This window comes from Pongo abelii, chromosome 18, assembly GCF_028885655.2.
Source record: "Pongo abelii isolate AG06213 chromosome 18, NHGRI_mPonAbe1-v2.0_pri, whole genome shotgun sequence".
Lineage (NCBI taxonomy): Eukaryota > Metazoa > Chordata > Mammalia > Primates > Hominidae > Pongo > Pongo abelii.
In genome coordinates, this window is record NC_072003.2 from 88304754 (window position 1) to 88323135 (window position 18382).

The 18382-nt window shown below is 60.3% G+C and overlaps 3 protein-coding genes across 13 annotated transcripts in view; 1 reads left to right on the top strand and 2 right to left on the bottom strand.

Annotated features, from left to right (window-relative positions):
* The window catches only part of GALNS (galactosamine (N-acetyl)-6-sulfatase), a 44445-nt gene extending 44003 nt beyond the window's left edge, over positions 1-442 (bottom strand). For 3 of the 4 annotated variants that reach the window (XR_008514750.2, XM_063717411.1, XM_024233977.3), the window contains exon 1: positions 173-381. Coding sequence is in view for 3 of the 4 variants with exons in the window: in XM_063717411.1 (XP_063573481.1) it covers positions 173-292 (120 nt within the window). In the remaining variant the exon portion in view is untranslated. Of the gene's footprint in view, positions 1-172 lie in introns of all 4 variants that reach the window. The other variant, XM_054534293.2, reaches the window with a different exon arrangement.
* On the top strand, positions 392-4592 carry TRAPPC2L (trafficking protein particle complex subunit 2L). 7 transcript variants are annotated; one of them, XM_009251047.3, is made up of 5 exons: positions 392-600; positions 2054-2226; positions 3103-3190; positions 3333-3412; positions 4389-4590. In XM_009251047.3, the coding sequence occupies exons 1-5, from the start codon at positions 568-570 to the stop codon at positions 4435-4437; spliced, it is 423 nt and encodes a 140-aa protein (XP_009249322.2). In that variant the 5' UTR covers positions 392-567; the 3' UTR covers positions 4438-4590.
* A 3761-nt stretch (positions 4593-8353) lies between these two features.
* Positions 8354-11649, bottom strand: PABPN1L (PABPN1 like, cytoplasmic). 2 transcript variants are annotated; one of them, XM_003778682.3, is made up of 7 exons: positions 11341-11649; positions 10792-10927; positions 10549-10616; positions 10003-10109; positions 9829-9916; positions 9274-9416; positions 8354-8821 (listed from the first exon to the last, which is right to left on the bottom strand). In XM_003778682.3, exons 1-7 carry the CDS (start codon positions 11593-11595, stop codon positions 8782-8784), a joined length of 837 nt encoding a protein of 278 aa, XP_003778730.3. In that variant the 5' UTR covers positions 11596-11649; the 3' UTR covers positions 8354-8781. The 2 variants fall into 2 exon arrangements, with proteins under 2 accessions (XP_003778730.3, XP_024089653.2); XM_024233885.2 differs by lacking the exon at positions 9829-9916.
* Between the last annotated feature and the right edge of the window lie 6733 nt (positions 11650-18382).

Sequence of the window (18382 nt, forward strand, 5' to 3'; positions counted from 1 at the left end):
CCCCCTCCCCGCACGGGGATACCCTCCTTCCCCTTCCCCTCCTCCCCGCGCGGGGCCTCCCCCCACCTCTCCCCCAACCCCGCTCCTCCCTCCACCCGTCCCTCCCCTCCCCGCCCCCCCACCACGACCCCGCCCCACCCCGGCCCTGCCCCGTCGCACCGCCCGCACTCACGTCGTCCATGAGCAGGAGCAGGATGTTGGGGGGCTGCGGGGCGCCCGAAGACCCCATCCCCGCGGCGCTGAGCACCAGCAACAGCCGCCACCACCTCGTCGCCGCGACAACCGCCGCCATGGCAACCACGGGAGCCGGGGAGCCCGGGCCAGCGAGCCGACCCAGCGAGCTTCCGCCGGCCCTTCCGGCTGGGCTGCGGGAGGTGGGCCTGGACGGCCACGTGACTCGCGGGACGGGGCCAGAGTCCGCGGCGGGACGGGAGGCGGGGCCTGGACTGCCTCGTGACCAGCGGGGCGGGGCCTGAGCCAGATGCGTGCGTGCGGGGCGGGGCTTGGAGGGCCGCGTGACCAGCGGCGGGGTCACGTGACGCGGTGCTTGGCGCCGGGCCTCCTAAGATGGCGGTGTGCATCGCGGTGATCGCCAAGGAGGTGCGTACGCGCGGCGTGGGGCTTCCGGGCTCGCACCATCCTCGTCTTTCCGCTTTCTTTCTACTTCTTCCCTGGGCCTAGAAAGCACCTTAGGAAATGGGACCTGGAGGAGGCCTTCCCCGAGCTCCAACGGTCAGGGGCTTCGCCGTGGACGAGCCGCCAGGCAGACCCTGAGACCCCAGTTCCGCGCTCGCCCGTCCCGCTGCTGAACGCGCCCCTCGGCGCCCCAGGTCTCCTCCCCGCAAGGACCCACCAGAAACCCAGGTGGTCCGGGGCACTGCCTCCGTCCTCCGTCCTCAGCAGGTTCTGCCCGTTCTCCCGTCCAGCGCTGGTTCCCCGCGGACGGCGGCCCCGGCCCTCCTGCCAGTCTCCCCGGAGCCGAGTTAAAAACAAATCGGATCCTGTCACGCCTCTGCCTGAGACCTCTGCAGTGGCTTCTCGTTGCCTTAGGATGCTGTCTGAATAACCTGGTCTGGGATCCTTTCCCCCCATAACCCTTGGCACCCTCGGCTCCAACCAAACAATTTTGCAGCTCCCTGGACATGCTCTGCCCTCTCACCTCTGGGCGTTGCACGCGGGACACCTCTCCCCAGCTCCCATCCTCTTTGCTGGCCCACATACATTTCAACTGGAAAGCATTTTCTGAAGGCTAAAACTGAGCTGGGTGGCTGTCCACACGCTCCTGCTGCACGGAGCCTTCATTTCCTAGCCAGGGTCTCCCCTGAGACCCAGACTGGAGGCCGCTCCCTGTTGGGCGGTGGCTGCTGCTAAGCTGCTCATGGGCTTCCCTCTTGGCCACAGATGATCATTTGCTTGTTTGTGGGTTTATTGACTATCACTCCCCACGAGGGTAGCGAGGACTCTTGTTCACTGTATTTCTGCAGGACCCAGTGCTGAACAGACACAGGGTAAATGGTGGTGTGTGAAAGCCCAAGAAAGAAGCTGTTAATTCTGGGCTTAGGAATCTGTTAATTCTGGGCTTACAGTGGTCAGAAATGCAGAAATGAAGGGAATCTGAGCTGAGTCTTGAAGGGTTTAGTAAAAGGGTCACTGTCAAGGTGAAGAAAAGCCAGTATTTAGGGTGCTGTATTTGGGTGACCGATGCAGAGTTAGAAGTGGGCTGAGGCAGAGTGGCCTCCAGGAGAAGGTGAGAGGCCTGCCCAGGTGCCAGGCTTGATCGGCAGGCTGTGCTCAGGCCCAATTTTCTGATTCATTTTTTCTTTTCTGCCCACGCTACTGCTGCTGCTTTGCAAACAACACATAAATCTCCTTAGGTTACATGGGATCCCCTGAAGGCAGTGCCCACTGTGGCATGGAGAATGAAGCGGTGGGCCTTAGAGAATGGGAATGCGTTCCCCGTGTGGCTGCAGGTCACGGCTCTGCAGCATAGTTCAGAGCTGGTGTGCGCTGGGTGGAGTCTTGTCCTTTCAGTCGCCGTCATCCTTTCTTGCAGAATTACCCCCTCTACATTCGCAGCACCCCTACGGAGAACAAGCTGAAGTTTCACTACATGGTGCATACATCTCTGGACGTGGTGGATGAGAAGATCTCCGCAATGGGGAAGGCTCTGGTCGACCAGAGGGAGCTGTACCTGGGCCTGCTCTACCCCACGGAGGACTACAAGGTGTATCTTTCAGGGCAGGGTGTGTGTCAGGGAGGACCTACAGTTGCAAGATGTACTTTAGGATCAGATAACTTGAAACCTTTGAGAAGAAAAAAAAAAGAGGTGAGAGTTTTTAACCACCCAGGGAATTAGGGAAGCCTGAGGTGAACGAAAGCCTCTAACTCTTCTCTCTCTTTCATTGGAAGAGTCATTTGGGAAACGCAAGGCTAGAATTCCTTGTAGAATGTTTTGGTTTGCATGTGTCCATTGTCTGGTTTGCAGAGGAACTGGGACACTTCTGCTTTGTACCTGCAAGGATTTCTTTCTGTGCTTTTCAGGGGGAGCCACCACCTTTGAGCAGGGGATAACGGTTTCATTTATTTCGTTAGGCCTTGCCTCGTCACTAGACACTCTCGTCTAGTCCCTTGGGACAAATCGCTTGAGGCCATGGAGTTCAAAGATCTTCCCAAAAGCAGTAATGTAGCATCCATGGTGACATTTGCTAGTAGCCACTATTTTACAAAATAACATGGCCTCTAGAGAGGGGATCCGCCTTGTTCACGAAGCCTCTGGTTTTGCAGTTAACTTTCTGGGCCAGGCATTGATTCATAAAGAGGGTGAGGTGTTTCAGACAGACAGACTCAGAGTCTAGGTGGTTCAGCTCCTGGAGTGTGAACTGAGTAAGGCTTGGCTGCCTGCTCTTTGCTTCTCCTGCAAACACCAGACGTCGCCCTAGCAAAGTATTTAGGCTTGCACCCAGCATGGTCACTGCAGGACCAGCCCAGCCTGGGCATTTCCTGTGATTCAAGGTTGCCACGTTTCTCCAAAGTGAGGGCCCGCGGAGGGCCCTCTGCCAGCGGTCCCTGTGTTACGAGTGCCTTCCCTAACCAGTCGTGCAGATATGGCTACGTCACCAACTCCAAGGTGAAGTTTGTCATGGTGGTAGATTCCTCCAACACAGCCCTTCGAGACAACGAAATTCGCAGCGTAAGTCAGGGAGTTAGAAGGCCATGCCCAAATAGGTGTTTTGTTTTTCCTTTTTGACTTTGTTTTGAAACGCTGAGAAACCAAAAATCTAGCAGTGTCTGTGTGTACGTGGCAAGGTCACGGTTTGCTGGGTCTTTTTCAGATGTTCCGGAAGCTACACAACTCCTACACGGACGTGATGTGCAACCCCTTCTACAACCCGGGGGACCGCATCCAGTCCAGGTGGGCCCTACTTTCTGTGTCCGCATCCAGTCCGGGTGGGCCCTGCTTTCTGTGTCTTGCCGCCTTCTTTCTGTAGGACCTGCCTTGCCATTTTGGTTGCCAAAATGCAACCATTTGGAAAATAAGGGAGGAAAGGTCTTTTTAAGCTATGAGCACTATCCCCCTAGGGCGGAGGTTTTACAGCCACAAAGCCTTGTTTCTCCACACCAACTCTTACACAGATCTCCAGCGCATAAAGTGGATAGAGTGTGTGTGGTGTGGGGAGCGGAGCTTGCCCATTTGGCTTCCCAGGTGTGCCCAGTGGGTACCTGGGGCACCTGCAGGACTCAGGGCCAAGCACATGGGCAGCGGCTTTCAGGGATCACACGTCCTCTTGTAGCTACCTGATCTTTTATGTTGAATTTGAACAGTCAGGAACCTGGTTTGCAGGCATCTTCCGAATAGTTCACAAAGTAAACAGAATTAACTTTTGGACATTATGAGGGAAATGTTGGGTCCACGCCTGCACTCCAGACTTGCTTCCAGTGAGTCCCCAGTTCCAAGACATAATTCCTTGTGGTTGGCAGGCAAGAGGACGCTGCAGTGACCCAAGCCAGGCCCTTCCCTCCACCAGGACACTGTCTTGGGGCCATCCTGGTCCCAGATGGGAGCAGGCAGGCGAATGTCCACACAGTCTTGCCTCCTGGGCTGCACAGGGCCGTCCTTGCCACACCACCGCCCTGCCTGCCCACACTACTTCCTCCTCCACCCCTTCCTGGGGCCTTGGGAGGCTGCACAGGGAACTTAGAGGCAGCAGATGGGTTCTCAGTTCCCGGTGGGGTGGGACTCCTGTCCTGGCCTCTCAGCGGAGTTCACATTTCTGGACCGTGGAGAAGGCCCCAAGGGTCCTGTGGACGGAGCCATGCTGCCCGGCCTGTCTCTGTGAGCAGAGGGGTGGAGGGCCTGGCTTTCCTCTGAGTGGGTCTGTTTCTCTTAGCAGGGCCTTTGATAACATGGTGACGTCGATGATGATACAGGTGTGCTGAGTGAGCTGTGCTGCCAGCCATCGCAGAGGAGCCCGCGTGCGACTGTGGTGGGGCCGTCGGTCTGTTCTCGTCACCTCTTCCTGAATGGGACGCCTGGGGCTTTTAGGGCAGACAGCTGTGCATGTTCTGTCAACTAAAGGTCTTGTGAGATGAGATTTGGCTTTTTCCTTCCGTGTCAGCCGAGGATTTAACTAAGAAGAATTCAACTAAGGACTTTCAGGGGTGTGGGCAGAGGTTTGGGATCAGATGGCGTAGGTAACCTGTCCCCAGTTGTCCCGAAGGGACAGAGGCAGGGGTTCCTGGAGCCAAGAGTTCCTGAGCCTGCAGGACCTGTGACCATGTGGGTCACCCATTGGCTGAACAGGTGGGCTGGTCTGGAGGGGGCGGCCTCCTGAGCCCAGAACCAGCCTAGGATCTAGGGGCAAAAGGGGAGCCGGCATGCCTTCCCACAGGGGAGGGCCCTCCTCTTTCTGGACTTGGCCTCCATTCTTTGCATCTGGCCCAACATCTGGATTCAGCCCGGCCTTAAAAGGAGCCCTTGTGAAACCTGGGAAGCCTCGTGGCCCTGCGGCGTTGGCTCAGCTGCAGCCCTCGTCCTAAACCCTGGAGCGCAGACTTGAGGCGCCCCTTCCTGCCTGTTGGTGCTGAGGGGGTTGGGTGCTGTGTCGCTTGATGACACGGCTGACTACCTACCACCCAGGGCAGTGGCCGAGCCCATAGTGGCATCATTGCCGCCGGCGTCCTTGGGGTCCAGCAGTCAAGGCTCAGCCCACTGAGGAGACCCCCCTGGAGTTGGTTCCAGCACTGGTCCAGGACTGGAGAGTTTCTCAAGGACCTTGAGGACCCCAGAAGCCCTTGCAGCAGGAAAGGCTGTTGGGGGGGTCAGCCTGGGGCAGCACACAGGGAGGGGACCTTTCTCGATACATATTTGCCTTTTCATCCCATCCAGCAAGCACAGTGTTAATTTTATAAATTATAGAAAAAAAATCAGCAAGAGGTGTGTGAAAACTGCATGCCCCAGGCCTCCCCCGCCCCAGGGTGAACTGGAAGTCCTGGAATGGGCTGAGGTACACCAGGCAGCTGATCTGGGTGCATGTGGGCCACAGGCCACCCTCATAAGTTTAAATTTTTAACAAGAGCCTCATGTTTGTTAGGAGAAGGTGGGACCCCAGCCCAAGTACCTCCCCACTGCAGCCTGGCATGAAATCTTTGCCTTTTAGTGGGGATCACTCCTGCCCGAGTCCTGGCTGTGGTGGGGACTCTGCAAGTTGCTAACCCAGCGTCCATTCTCTTTCCTCCCTGCTAACAGAACCCCGGTGCCTCTGCCCAGTTCCAATAGTGGGCAGACGAGAGCCATGTCCTGGGCTCCCTTGCAGCCCAGGGTGTGCAGCTGTGGCGTGGAGGTGGGTGGTGCTGGGAGAGACTTGCAGGGAAGCTCCTGTGAAGGGGACTCAGCTGCCACGTGCAGGACCCTTCCCTTTTGCCTTCTTCCTGCCTGGAACATGGATGTGATGCCTGGTGCGGGGACAGCTGTCCTGAGAGCGTGAGGAAAGAGTCACACCCTAAGGACAGTGGAGCAGAACACGGGAAGGACCCTGGGCCTTTGCTGACGCAGAACGCAGGAAGGACCCTGGGCCTTTGCTGACGTACCAGCCCCGGACTACTTAAGTTCAGCTTTTTTTAAATGTGAGAAAATAAATGCACCCCTCTCTGGTTTAAGCCACTGATATTTGGGTTTTCTGTTAGGTGCAGCCAGACCCACCTGTAAGTACTTTTTACATGAGGGAGTTTTCACAAGCATTGTTAGGCAGCATCCCCATTTTAAGCCCAAGGAAACAGAAGTCTCCACCGTGGGGCTGACCTCATGGAGGGCCACAGCCCACCTGCCCACTCCTTCCTTGCCCCCAGGTGACTTCTGCTGGACACCACGTGGGGCAGCCCCTCCTCCCCTTCAGGCAGCAGCGATACTGCCTCTTTCCTTCTCCCGCAGACCGGGGAAGAGGGGCCTGTTCTTGTTAGTTGCCCACCCGAGCCAGCCAGAGCATCTGCTTTCTCGAGCAGCCACAAAGGCCTCTGCAGGTCATGGCGTGGGGTCTCATCACCTGTAAGGGGCACGCCGAGGGGTTCCCCCAGCTCTTCTTCCACCTTGGCCTGCTCAGGCCTCAAGTCCACAAGAAAGGGAGGGACTCCCCAGACTCACTCCACTGTCTCCTTGCAGTGGCCACACAGAAGGCTGAAGATGGACAGGAACTAACCTGCGACATGGGCTAGAACACCGCCAGGGACCCGACAAACCCATGGGCGTGATACCCACATCAAGACCAGCAGCAACCCCTCACTGAGGGCCGGACCCTGGGCCTGGGTACTGAGCAGGCAGGGGCTGCCATCTGCAAAGGGCTGTGCGTGCCTCAGGTCCCTCCTGCAGCCCCCAGCTGTGAGCAGTCCGCACCAGGCCCCGCCCTGGACGGCTGGGCAGCTGGACCTCCCTTCTGGGCTGCTCCTGGCTCTCACTCTGACGCTGGGACAGCCCCCTCAAGCCCACCCTGAAGCCAGACTCCCTGGCAAACCAGCAGAGGCCTGGGCAGAGCAGCTCACAGACCACAGTGCCCAGGGGCCCCAGAGTGGACCTCAGACAGATCAGGGCAGATCTTGGAGGGCCGTGGCGTCTCCTTGGTCGGGTATCCTGATAATTAGGCCAGAGAGCTCAGTCTCCGGGGCTCCACTGTAACAGAGCACCACACGGAGAGGTTTCAAACCACGGGAATGCATTCCCTCCCTGCGCTGGAGGCAGAAGTCCGAAGGCTGGGTGTGGCTAGGGCTGGCTCCTCCTGGAGGCTCTGGGGCGGGTCTGCTCCAGCCTCTGTCCGCAGCCACTGCCGGCCCCTGTAATGCTCGGCATTGCTCCAGCCTCTGCCTCTGTCCTCACGCGGTCTTGGAGTGTCTCTTGGTCTCTGTAACCAGTGTGTGGTTGGGTTTAGAGACCACAGGTAACCCAGGACCATCTCTAGACCTTTTGCTGAATCACATCTGCAAAGACCCTTTCGAGAGAAGTCCACATTCACAGGTTCTGGGGATCAGGACATGGACATATTTTGGGGAGCATCATTCATCCCAGTACAGAGGCCAACACTGACCCAAGACCCCAAGGTGGGGTGTGGGGCTGGTTTGGGGAGGAGGCCGGTGTAGGTGGGGAACAAGGAGGGTGGCTCATTCCCGGGAGCAGCGTCTGGCCTCGTGCTGGAGGAAGGTGGCTGAGGGGCGGGTGGGAACCAGCCCACTGAATAGGAGCTGGTCTGCACAGGGCTCCAGGAATTAACACACTGAGTCTGATGAGGCACGAAGGGGAGGCGCTGTTAGTCGTGGAATGCTGGAGTCAGGTGTGCACATAAGCAGCCTTGGGCCTCTGTGGCCGTGCATGCAGCCAGGGAGCCCGACTGGCTGTGCTTTCAGAGGGGACAGTCATCAAAGTGCCCAGGACAGAGACCTCCACTTCTGCTTCCTGAGCTTCTGGCAAGGGCCAGCATCCTGGGTGTCTGTGTCACTTGGTGGGGGACATGTGGTGCCAAGGCAGGGTTACGAGGTGGGGGGCGCCTTGACTGATACACAGGCAGTCGCAGCCCACCAGGCTGGCAGTGACATTGACACCGCCTCAGCTTGTGCACACTGCCCGCTTGCTGTCAGTCGCGAGGGGTCTAGAGCCCTGTCCTCGTCCTACAGCCATGGCCTGCCAGCTGCCTTCTGTGTCTTGTCCCAGGGGAGACCCAAAGGGAACTGTGTGTCCTGTCCCAGGGGAGACTCAAAGGGAACTGCGTGTCCTGTTCCAGGGGAAGACCCAAAGGGAACTGTGTGTCCTGTCCCAGGGGAGACTCAAAGGGAATTGTGTCCATGGGGGGAATGTACCGGAGTGCTGCTGCCATTTGCTTTTAAAAAGTGCCCAAGTTTAATAATTTATGCTTCATCATTAAGAGATATGTTTCTATTTTTCTTAAAATGACTTAGTTGAAGAGCTGAGCATGCCAACCCCAAGCTGGCCTGGCACTGCCTGGGACTCTGCCCCTCCCCTCCCTCAACACCCAGAGCCCCCTAAGATCCCCGTGGCGCCCATGCCAGGCCCACCACCGGGCCGTGGCTGTGACTCGTGGCTGTGGCAGTGGGTCTGGGCCACCATACAAGGCCCTACTGGGCCATCCCCTGGCCAAGAGGGGGCCAGCGGCTGCTCTGGACACCCCTCTTCTCTGGCCTCGCCCGCACCCCACTCCCTGCCCCAGCCCCAGCCCCAGGATGGAGCACAAGTGGTTTACTCCTGACCCAGCCGCCAGCCCCTCTCAAAATCGGGCCTTCCCTTTAATACGGTGAAAACCATGGTGAGAATTTTCCACGGGCCCTGCATGGAGAGAGAACACACAGTGAGTGGCCTTCCAGAGGGGAAGGGGTGGTGGCCCAGGGCCCTGGGGGGACAACAGGATAAGGATGCAGGGAGGTCACCTGGCTGCTCAGGCAATGCCCCAGGGGCCTTTCTGGTGACTCCCAGCTGCTCTCTTGGGAGGGTTCCACGAAAGGGAAAGAGCGCCAGGAGAGCCCCTTGGGGCAGCTGCAGCCCACCCCGGGGCCTTTGTGGGAACAAGGAGGGGTCACCTCTCCCAGCAGAGAGGCTACAAAAAGCGCCCCCCTCCCCAGCTGATGCAGCAGCCCCAGCCCTCACCCAGGCCCCACCAGGTACATTCCTGCAGCCCCATGAGGAACGAGCTCAGGGACCCCCTCCTGCCCCTGATCCCCAGGCCCCGATGTCCCCCCATGGCCCTTGCCCCCAGGCTGCCCCCACAGGCACCCACTCACCGGTTCTGCCCTCGTGATCTGAGCCGGGGCCTGCCCTGGAGGCTGCTGTGGGGGAAGGGTGCCCCCCTGGAGCCCTGGTGTCCTCGAAGACCCCCGCGGTCTGTGGAGCTGATCCCAGGGAAGTTGGTTCTTTTTGGCAGCACCTGGAGCCAAGGCCTGTTTCAAGTCCTCCTCAAGGGGCAGCCCAGACCCAGCCCGCAGCCCCTGCAGCCCCCACCACCCTGGAGCATGGGGTCCTGCCCGGCTCAGAATGCCATTCAGGCCTACAGGGTTCCCTGCCTTTGCCTACCATAGCTGTCATATGACACCCCATCACGGTCAGCACCCCTGCAGAGGGGGGTCCCACCTGAGAGGGGACACTCCCCACCATGCCACTGGCAGACCAAACCCAGCTTCAGGTCCGAGGGTCCCGCCACATCCTGTCCAGGCCCAGCCAAGCACCATGCCTGAGACGCGCTGTGCAGAGAGGAGCCAGCTGGGGCTGCTGTGTGTCCCAGGGCCAGTGGGCCAGCCCCTCTGCGCTCATGTTCCTGGACTTGGGGAGCACCGGCGCACCTTGATGACCCGGCCCCGGAAGAGGCTCTGGTCCAGCTCCACGGCAGCCTGCACGGAGCGCTTGGTGGCAAACTCTATGTAGGCATAACTGAGGGGAGGGGCGGGGAGGGGAGGGGAGGAGTGAGGCCGGGCCCTGTCCGCATGGCCAGTGCCCCCACCAGGCCCCACACTGACCCCTTGGGGTGTCCAGAGAACTTGTCGCACAAGATGGTGACTCGGTGGACCTCCCCACAGCGGCTGAAGTGGGCTTCCAACTCCTCAGCGGAGCCCCCGTAGTCTACCTGCACCCAGGCCCAGGCCCAGGCCCGCATGTGAGGGAGACACCTGGCCCTGACTCGGGGCTTTCTTGTTAGAGGTGGGGAAAGAAACCCCAAGGCTGGGCCCCGTGGCAGGGATGGCCCCAGGCCTCCACCCCACACCCCTGCTGGGGATGGAGGGAAGAGAGGAAAGCATATCTCGTATGAAGCGCTTCCTTCCGGAGAGCTGGAGCCTTTTAAAAAGCTTCTCAAAAGTGGAGATTTCATGTGCAACCCTGAATTCCAGCTCATGTTGAAAAACTGGAATATGTGCCCAGGCCAGTGTTTCCTCGAGGGGACAAGGTTGCCCCCAGTGTCAGACCCCCTTCCCAGCAAGGCTGCCTGGCCCATGGCCGGGCGCCGGACCCCCTGGAAGAAATGGGGCCCCACTCGCTGCCTGCCCCCCACCTCACCCACCACTCACGTTGCCCACGTAGACGGATCTGTGGTCAGCCTCCACCTTCTCCTCGGGGGTCCCAGGGAGGGGGCAGCCTGCGGAGAACACAGCTCAGGCCCGCAGGCCCTTGGCTCCTTCCTCACTCCTGTCACGGGGAAAGTCGCCCAGGCTCATAGGGGAGGTGACACCTTGGAGCTTGCCAGGCCCAACCTTCATGGAAACTGTGGGACCCTCACTCAGTGGGGGGCGGCCTGTGCCCCTGGTTCCTACCCATGGTCTCAGGGCTCAGCAGCTGCCTGGCCACGGTGCCCTCCTCTTCCTCGGCCTGGTGCTGCACTCCCGGAGGCCGTGGCGTCCCCTCGGCCTGCTCCATGGCGCACACCTTCATCTTGATGGCCTCCAGCTCCTGCCGACACACGGCCCTGAGCGGGGCAGGCAGCCTGCAGGCTCTGCTCAAGGAAGGTGGGTGTGTGGCCTGCCAGCTCCAGCAGAGGGTCACAGCCCCAAGGGGCAGCCCTTCTCTGGACAGGGACACTCCTTCCTGGGGCGGCTGGCTGGGGTGATGAACTCACCCCTGCAGAGAAGCCCCCAAAACCGCACCTCAAGGCCCCTTCCCCAGGCCAGAGAGGCCACCTTGACTCTGCAGTCTGTGTGGTCAGGGGCAGAGGGGTCTCCTTGCCACCTTCGTCCAGGCAGGGGGACAATGGCCCTCTCCCCTCCTAAGTTAGCTGCAGCCATCCGTCACCCAGACCCCGTGTCTCCACCAGCCCCTGCGCCCCAGGTCCCCTGAGATCCCCAGGGCCTCCACACAGCTGTTACCTGGTCAGGGACTGGACACTCAGCCAGGTTCTCTTGCTCCAGCAGAGACAGCAGAAAGCCTGCATCCCCATCCTGGTCTTCCTCTGCATCCTCTTCGTCCTCTTCCTCCTCCTTCCCTTCCCCACCCTCTGGCCCCAGAATCTCCTTGGTCTCGTTCCAGGCCCCCCAGCCCTGGGCCTCAGGGTCTGAGGAGACCGTCTGGAGCCAGGCCTGAGTGGGGGGTGGGAAGAGAGAGCGGCTCGGGAAGGGCCACATGGTGGAGGGACAGGAGGAAGGTGGGCCAGGCGAGGCCTCCCCTCCACTCCCCTCACGTCTGCACCTGCCCGGGCCCTCCTGGAGTTTTAAGCCCTCCCCTGAGGCCAGCTGCTCCCACTAGAGCATTTGCAAAGGCCGAGTGGGGCTGAGCTTCCAGCCTTGGCTCCTGGCCCCGCCCCTTCCCTGTCATTCAGACAGGTACCTCCAGGACACTGTCCCTGGAAGAAGGAGAGGCTGAGTTGAGTGGGGGTCACTGGTCTCTTCTGCTTCCGTCCGGCCATGCCGTGGCTCACTGGAGCCTTGGTCTGTCACAGGGTTCACACCTCAGCAGCATCCACACGGCCTTGGTCTGTCACAGGGTTCACACCTCAGCAGCATCCACACGGCACGAACACCACACTGCATGAACACCCGATCCAAGTGGGAACACGGGAGTGGTTTCTTCTAGTACCAGGGTCCAAGCAAGCTGGAGAGGTGGCTTCCGACCAGGGAAGGCAGGGGCTGAGATGGTCCTGGGGGAGGGAAGGGCCTGAGCAGGGACCGAGAGCAGGTGCATGGGATGAGAGGGCCGAGGCAGGTCGGGGCGGGGTCCTGGGCCCAGAGGAGGGGCAGCAACAGCTGTCTCTGCATCCTGACCACCCATGGAGTCCCCAGGGACCCTTGCCTCCCTAACCCTCATTCTGGGCCTTTTTTTTTTTTTTTTGGACAGGAGTCTTGCTTTGTTGCCAAGTCTGGAGTGCAGTGGCGCGATCTTGGCTCACTGCAACCTCTGCCTCCCAGGTTCAGGTGATTCTCCTGCCTTAGCCTCCTGAGTAGCTAGGATTACAGGCACCTGCCACCATGCCCAGCTAATTTTTTTTTGTATTTTTAGTAGAGACTCGCCATGTTGCCCTGGCTGGTCTTGAACTCCTGACCTCAGGTGATCTGCCCGACTCCGCCTCCCAAAGTGCTGGGATTACAGGCATGAGCACCCCACCTGGCCTGGGTCATCTTTTAGATGGGAGCCACTTCCATGAGGCCAGAATTATTCTGCTGTGGGGTGGGGGCTCTGTGGGGAGTGACGGCGTGAGTTACTGTGGGGTGGGGGCTCTGGGGAGTGACGGCGTGAGTTACTGTGGGGTGGGGGCTCCGTGGGGAGTGACGGCGTGAGTTACTGTGGGGTGGGGGCTCCGTGGGGAGTGACGGCGTGAGTTACTGTGGGGTGGGGGCTCCGTGGGGAGTGACGGCGTGAGTTACTGTGGGGTGGGGGCTCCGTGGGGAGTGACGGCGTTACTGTGGGGTGGGGGCTCCGTGGGGAGTGACGGCGTGAGTTACTGTGGGGTGGGGGCTCTGGGGAGTGACGGCGTGAGTTACTGTGGGGTGGGGGCTCTGGGGAGTGACGGCGTGAGTTACTGTGGGGTGGGGGCTCCGTGGGGAGTGACGGCGTGAGTTACTGTGGGGTGGGGGCTCCGTGGGGAGTGACGGCGTGAGTTACTGTGGGGTGGGGGCTCCGTGGGGAGTGACGGCGTGAGTTACTGTGGGGTGGGGGCTCCGTGGGGAGTGACGGCGTGAGTTACTGTGGGGTGGGGGCTCCGTGGGGAGTGACGGCGTGAGTTACTGTGGGGTGGGGGCTCCGTGGGGAGTGACGGCGTTACTGTGGGGTGGGGGCTCCGTGGGGAGTGACGGCGTGAGTTACTGTGGGGTGGGGGCTCTGGGGAGTGACGGCGTGAGTTACTGTGGGGTGGGGGCTCTGGGGAGTGACGGCGTGAGTTACTGTGGGGTGGGGGCTCCGTGGGGAGTGACGGCGTGAGTTACTGTGGGGTGGGGGCTCTGGGGAGTGACGGCGTGAGTTACTGTGGGGTGGGGGCTCCGTGGGGAGTGACGGCGTGAGTTACTGTGGGGTGGGGGCTCTGGGGAGTGACGGCGTGAGTTACTGTGGGGTGGGGGCTCCGTGGGGAGTGACGGCGTGAGTTACTGTGGGGTGGGGGCTCCGTGGGGAGTGACGGCGTGAGTTACTGTGGGGTGGGGGCTCCGTGGGGAGTGACGGCGTGAGTTACTGTGGGGTGGGGGCTCTGGGGAATGATGGCGTGAGTTACTGTGGGGTGGGGGCTCCGTGGGGAGTGACGGCGTGAGTTACTGTGGGGTGGGGGCTCTGGGGAGTGACGGTGTGAGTTACTGTGGGGTGGGGGCTCTGGGGAGTGACGGCGTGAGTTACTGTGGGGTGGGGGCTCTGGGGAATGACGGCGTGAGTTACTGTGGCGGAATTCCATGGGCATCCGGTGGTGTCGGCACCTGGCTTCACCCATGCAGTGTTGCAGCAGGACGTGACCCGCGTCCGACCTCGCGCCTCCCTCTGCACCTGCCACCGCGGCTGCTGGAGTCTGCTCTGGCCTCCGTCTCCAGTGCTGCCGTCTTACCCCTGCCATCGGTGGTGGGGGACAGGGCCCCCTGCACAGCTGCCATCCCCAGGCCAAGGCCATCCTCTCTGTGGCTGCACCCCGGTGTTCAGCCAGTGGGGCTGGGATTCCTGGGAATTTAGGACTGGGGGAGGAGAGAGAGAAACAGGGCGTGGCCTAGGCTGGAGCTGCACTGCTGCACCATGCACCACCCATGCAGGGCGGCCCTTCCTCCACCTTGGGCTGGGGGCTCAGGGGGAGCAGGTGGACATGGAGGCTGCCACGGCCTGGGGACCCAGGCTCCTGCACCCACTCTTTTCTCACCTCTGTAAAAGCCAGAAGGTGTCTGAGATGGGTCTCAATCAATTTAGAGGTTTATCTTGCCAAGGTTAAGGGTGCACCCAGGAAAAAGGAACACGAAGCCACAGGCAACATCTGTGCTCTGCTTTTTCCAAAGAGGGTTTGGAGGCCAGGCGCGGTGGCTCACACCTGTAATCCCAGCACTTTGGGAGGCTGAGGCGGGGGGATCACTTGAGGTCAGGAGTTCAAAACCAGCCGGGCCAACATGGTGAAACCCTGTCTCTACTAAAAATACAAAAACAATTAGCCAGGCTTGGTGGTGGGCGCCTGTAATCCCAGCTACTCGGGAGGCTGAGGCAGAAGAATCGCTTGAACCCGGGAGGCAGAGGTTGCAGTGAGCTGAGATCATGCCACTGCACTCCAGCCTGGGCGACGGAGTGAGACTGTCTCAAAAAAACAAAAACAAAAAAACCCAAAGAGGGTTTGGAGACTTTTATATTTAAAGGGAAAGAGCGGGTAGGAGGGGAACACAGGAAGGAAAGAAAAGGGAGGGCGGATAAAAGGCAAGCGGTAGCATTCCTTTGAATCTCTGATTGGCAGTCACCAAATGCACATTTTGAAATGTGGAAGGTGGGGGTAGAGGAGTGAATTACGTAGCCCCACGATCAGCGACTCTGCATTTCCACAGAAGATAAAACTGCCGCAGGGAATAGGAAGCTGGCAGGTTCGCATTCGCCTCCGGTGAGTGGAGGGTGACATTAGCTCTGTCCTTTCTCCCATACCTGGGAAGATAAGCTGCTACATCACACTGTCTGAATGGGATCCAGCAGAACTGTTTCAGAGCCAAGATCTTGGGATCCACAAGGAATTTCCCTGTAAGCGCATTGCGAGGGGGCACAGGCTCCTTCATCTTCGTAGCTGTCCAATTAGGAAGAGAATGGGAGGCAGGTGTGTGTGACTCGGCTTCCAGCTTGACTTTTCCCCTTGGCTTAGTGAGTTTTAGGTCCCGAAATTTTGTTTTCTTTTCACACCTCCAGGAGGCTGACTGAAGACCATGCTGTCGCCCCATCTGTTCACCACCCAGAGGATTTTCTGGGGCAGGCTCATGAGGTCGGGCCTTGTCTGGAACCCGGCTACAGCCCTGGACGCCCCTTCGCCTCTCCCTGGCTCCGCACAGCCACACGCTTACGTGTTCGTGGTCCCTGGACACTGTTCCCCCTGCGCACGGTGCCACTGTTTTCGGGAAGCCTGCTGGGCTGCTCCTCCTCCCTCGAGAGCTGCTGTCCTCACGCCTTTCCTGCTGTCTGTCCAGTGTTGATGACTTGGCCAGCTCTCCCCTTAGAAACCAAAGCTCCTCAGGGGCAGCCCCCACGTCTGCACTGAGGACAGGTGCGCTGGCCAGGGCTGGCCAGACGAGGGTGGAGTGCAGCCTCAGCCTGGGCTCCTCCTGTTGGGATGGAGCCCCCTGCCCCGTGTGTCTGTGCCCGTGTGTGGGAGGGTCTGCCAGCCCCCGTGCCTCCACCTCCCTGTCAGAGGCAGGACTGCAGCCAGTTCCATCCAAGACCACAGTCTGCTGGACTCGGCCCAGGCCCTGACGCACGCCCCTCTGAGCTCGGGCCCCGGCCATGGAAAACCTTGTCATCCTCACCCTGTCTGAGATTGCTGACACACCAGGCCCGGCCAGAGCTCCTGCCAGCTGCCTGGCAGAGGGCAGACGGCTCCGACCCTGGCCTTTCCAGTGACGCTCTTCAAATACACCCTGTTCCAGAGCCGGGCCTGAGGATTCAGGGCAGCCTGGCCCCAGGGGCCCCAGCGCCCAGCCCAACTCCTATTCCAGACAGGATCTGCGTGTGACCCAACACCAGGGCCCCATGGGGATGGCTGAGAAGGGCGAGCCGTCCCTTCCTGCGCTGTCCCACCCTCAGGTCCCCTGTGTCCCCTCAGTTTTCAATTTTTTTTTTTTTTTGAGATGGAGTCTCACTCTGTTGCCCAGGCTGCAGTGCAGTGGCACGATCTCGGCTCACTGCAACCTCCACCTCCCGAGTTCAAGGGATTCTCCTGCCTCAGCTTCCCAAGTAGCTGGGATTACAGGCGCCCGCCACCACGCCCAGCTAATTTTTTGTATTTTTAGAAGAGACGGGGTTTCACCATGTTGGCCAGGCTGGTCTTGAACTCCTGACCTCAGGCGATCCGCCTGCCTCGGCCTCCCAAAGTGCCGGGATTACAGGCGTGAGCCACCGTGCCTGGCCTCCCCTCAGTTTTGTCTGTGTCCCCTGCGGTCCCCTGTGTCCCCCATCGGGGTCGGAGGTGTCATGGCCCCAGCCCCAGCACTGTCTGAGGTGGGGCTGCTCAGGCAGGGGCTCCAGTCTTGGAATCCTCAGGAGCATCTCCCGGGTGTAAAATTGTCGGGACCCCCCCAACGTCCCCTTTGCGGGCTCAGCCGTTGCCAGCCTTGCAGGGGCCCTCGTGGCTGGGGCTGCTGCTCCTCCCCCACTGTGTGCTCCCACCCTGTCTCTTCCCCATCGCCCAGCCCCACGTCACACGCTGGCCTGTTTGTCCCTGCAGCGTGTGTGGTGCATGGGTAGGCCCGTCCCTGCTGGGCACGGAGGAGCCCCAGCAGGTAATTAGTGAATTCATGGGTGAGACGAGGCTCAGCCGAAGCCTCCTGGGACCCAAGGAGAGGAACAGCCATGTGACAGCGAACATTCGCTTTATTACACGGACACGGCGCTAACCCGACCATTGCATCTCACGGTGTCTACAGGCCAAACCCACAGTACATCAGACGGGGCGGTGGGGGCCACCTCGCAGCCCTGCACAGCCTGGAGACCTGGGACATGGGCTTCTCACAACTACAGGAAACAACCCAACTCCTTTGGGGGAGTCAAAAAAAGAGGAGGAGGAAGTAGAGAGCAAGTCCCCTCCCCACCAGGCTGCACGTGGCTATGCCCCGTCCTGGTCCTCACCAGCCCGACCCCCTCGGCCCTGGCAGATGGGGACAAGGGAGGCCTGTTGCCGTCATTCACGTATTTCAAAAGCAGGCTTCACTCTGAGTACTGACGCTGAGTTCTCATTCCTCGAGGTCTTTGGGAAGCTACTCTGGGGCTTGGCTGGATTGAAACATAAAGAACAGAAAGTGTCCAAAATGGAGTTTCCTAGAACTTTGGGAAAACAGAGCAGCGGTTGTCAGCAGCGCCCTGGCCTTATCTCTGAAGTGTGCACGGGAGCTGGCGGGCCTCTGAGAGGCCAGCCCCATGGACTCCCGCCTCTCCTCACTGTCTTCCTCTCCGGCCAGCACACTCATCATCCAGGGTTGTGGCCCCTCAGTGTGGGAGCTTGCAGGGCAGTGTGGGAGGACATAGGCCCCTGGGGGTCGGGGATGCAGGGCAGGCAGACTGCAGAGGACCCTGGGAGCACCCACCACTCCTGGCAGAATTTATCCAGGCAGGTCTGTTCCCAGAAGTCCCCAATCTCAGGCCGTAAGGACCCAACTCTGAGCCATCTGGGATCCCAGGAAAGGAGGAAAGGGGAAGGGAGCCTGGCACCTGTGAGTACACCCTGAGGAGTGGGGCTCCAAGAGTGCTGGGGTCTCAGGGAGGCTGCATGGGGTCACCCTCCTCTCCTGGGGACACCCCCTCCAGGCATTGATCCCTGGAAACAAGGAGTGGGAGAGGGCAGCCCCGCAGCGTTGTGGCCCTGCCAGGGAATGTGTTCACCTTGGCACCCTGGTCAGGGACCCTGGGCAGATGTGTGGGCCGCCACCCAGTGTGTGCTCCTGGCCCCTGGCCACCCACCTCGAGCTCCAGGTGGCCCCAACTGGCCAGAGCTGTTGCGAGGTGCTGGTCCCACCTGCTCACAGCACCTGCAGCACAATTTTATCTGCCCCTGGAGGTGTCTGGAGCAGTCCTGGACTGGGCTGGGTACGGGAGAGGCTGCCACCCACCAACAGGTTCCCTTAGGGCAACAGCTGAGGTCATGGCAGGAGCAGCCCTTGTCACTGGCACACGACGGGGGGCAACTAGTGCCACTCTGGGGTCCGTGGGTGGAGAGGGTGGGGTGGGATGGAGGGACGGCTGCGTGAGTGGCCAGAGGACACACAGAGGACACGCATG

Bases quoted from the DNA above. Each gene is read 5' to 3' on its own strand.
- TRAPPC2L (XM_024233016.2), top strand. From the start codon at position 568: ATGGCGGTGTGCATCGCGGTGATCGCCAAGGAG. The intron at 601-2,053 runs GTGCGTACGCGC...CCTTTCTTGCAG, and splicing joins TCGCGGTGATCGCCAAGGAG to AATTACCCCCTCTACATTCG. The intron at 3,191-3,332 runs GTAAGTCAGGGA...GGTCTTTTTCAG, and splicing joins GAGACAACGAAATTCGCAGC to ATGTTCCGGAAGCTACACAA.
- PABPN1L (XM_003778682.3), bottom strand. From the start codon at position 11,595: ATGTGGCCCTTCCCGAGCCGCTCTCTCTTCCCACCCCCCACTCAGGCC. The intron at 10,110-10,548 runs GTGAGTGGTGGG...GCCTGGGTGCAG, and splicing joins GATCCGTCTACGTGGGCAAC to GTAGACTACGGGGGCTCCGC. The intron at 9,417-9,828 runs GTGCGCCGGTGC...CCTTGGCTCCAG, and splicing joins TCCGGGGCCGGGTCATCAAG to GTGCTGCCAAAAAGAACCAA.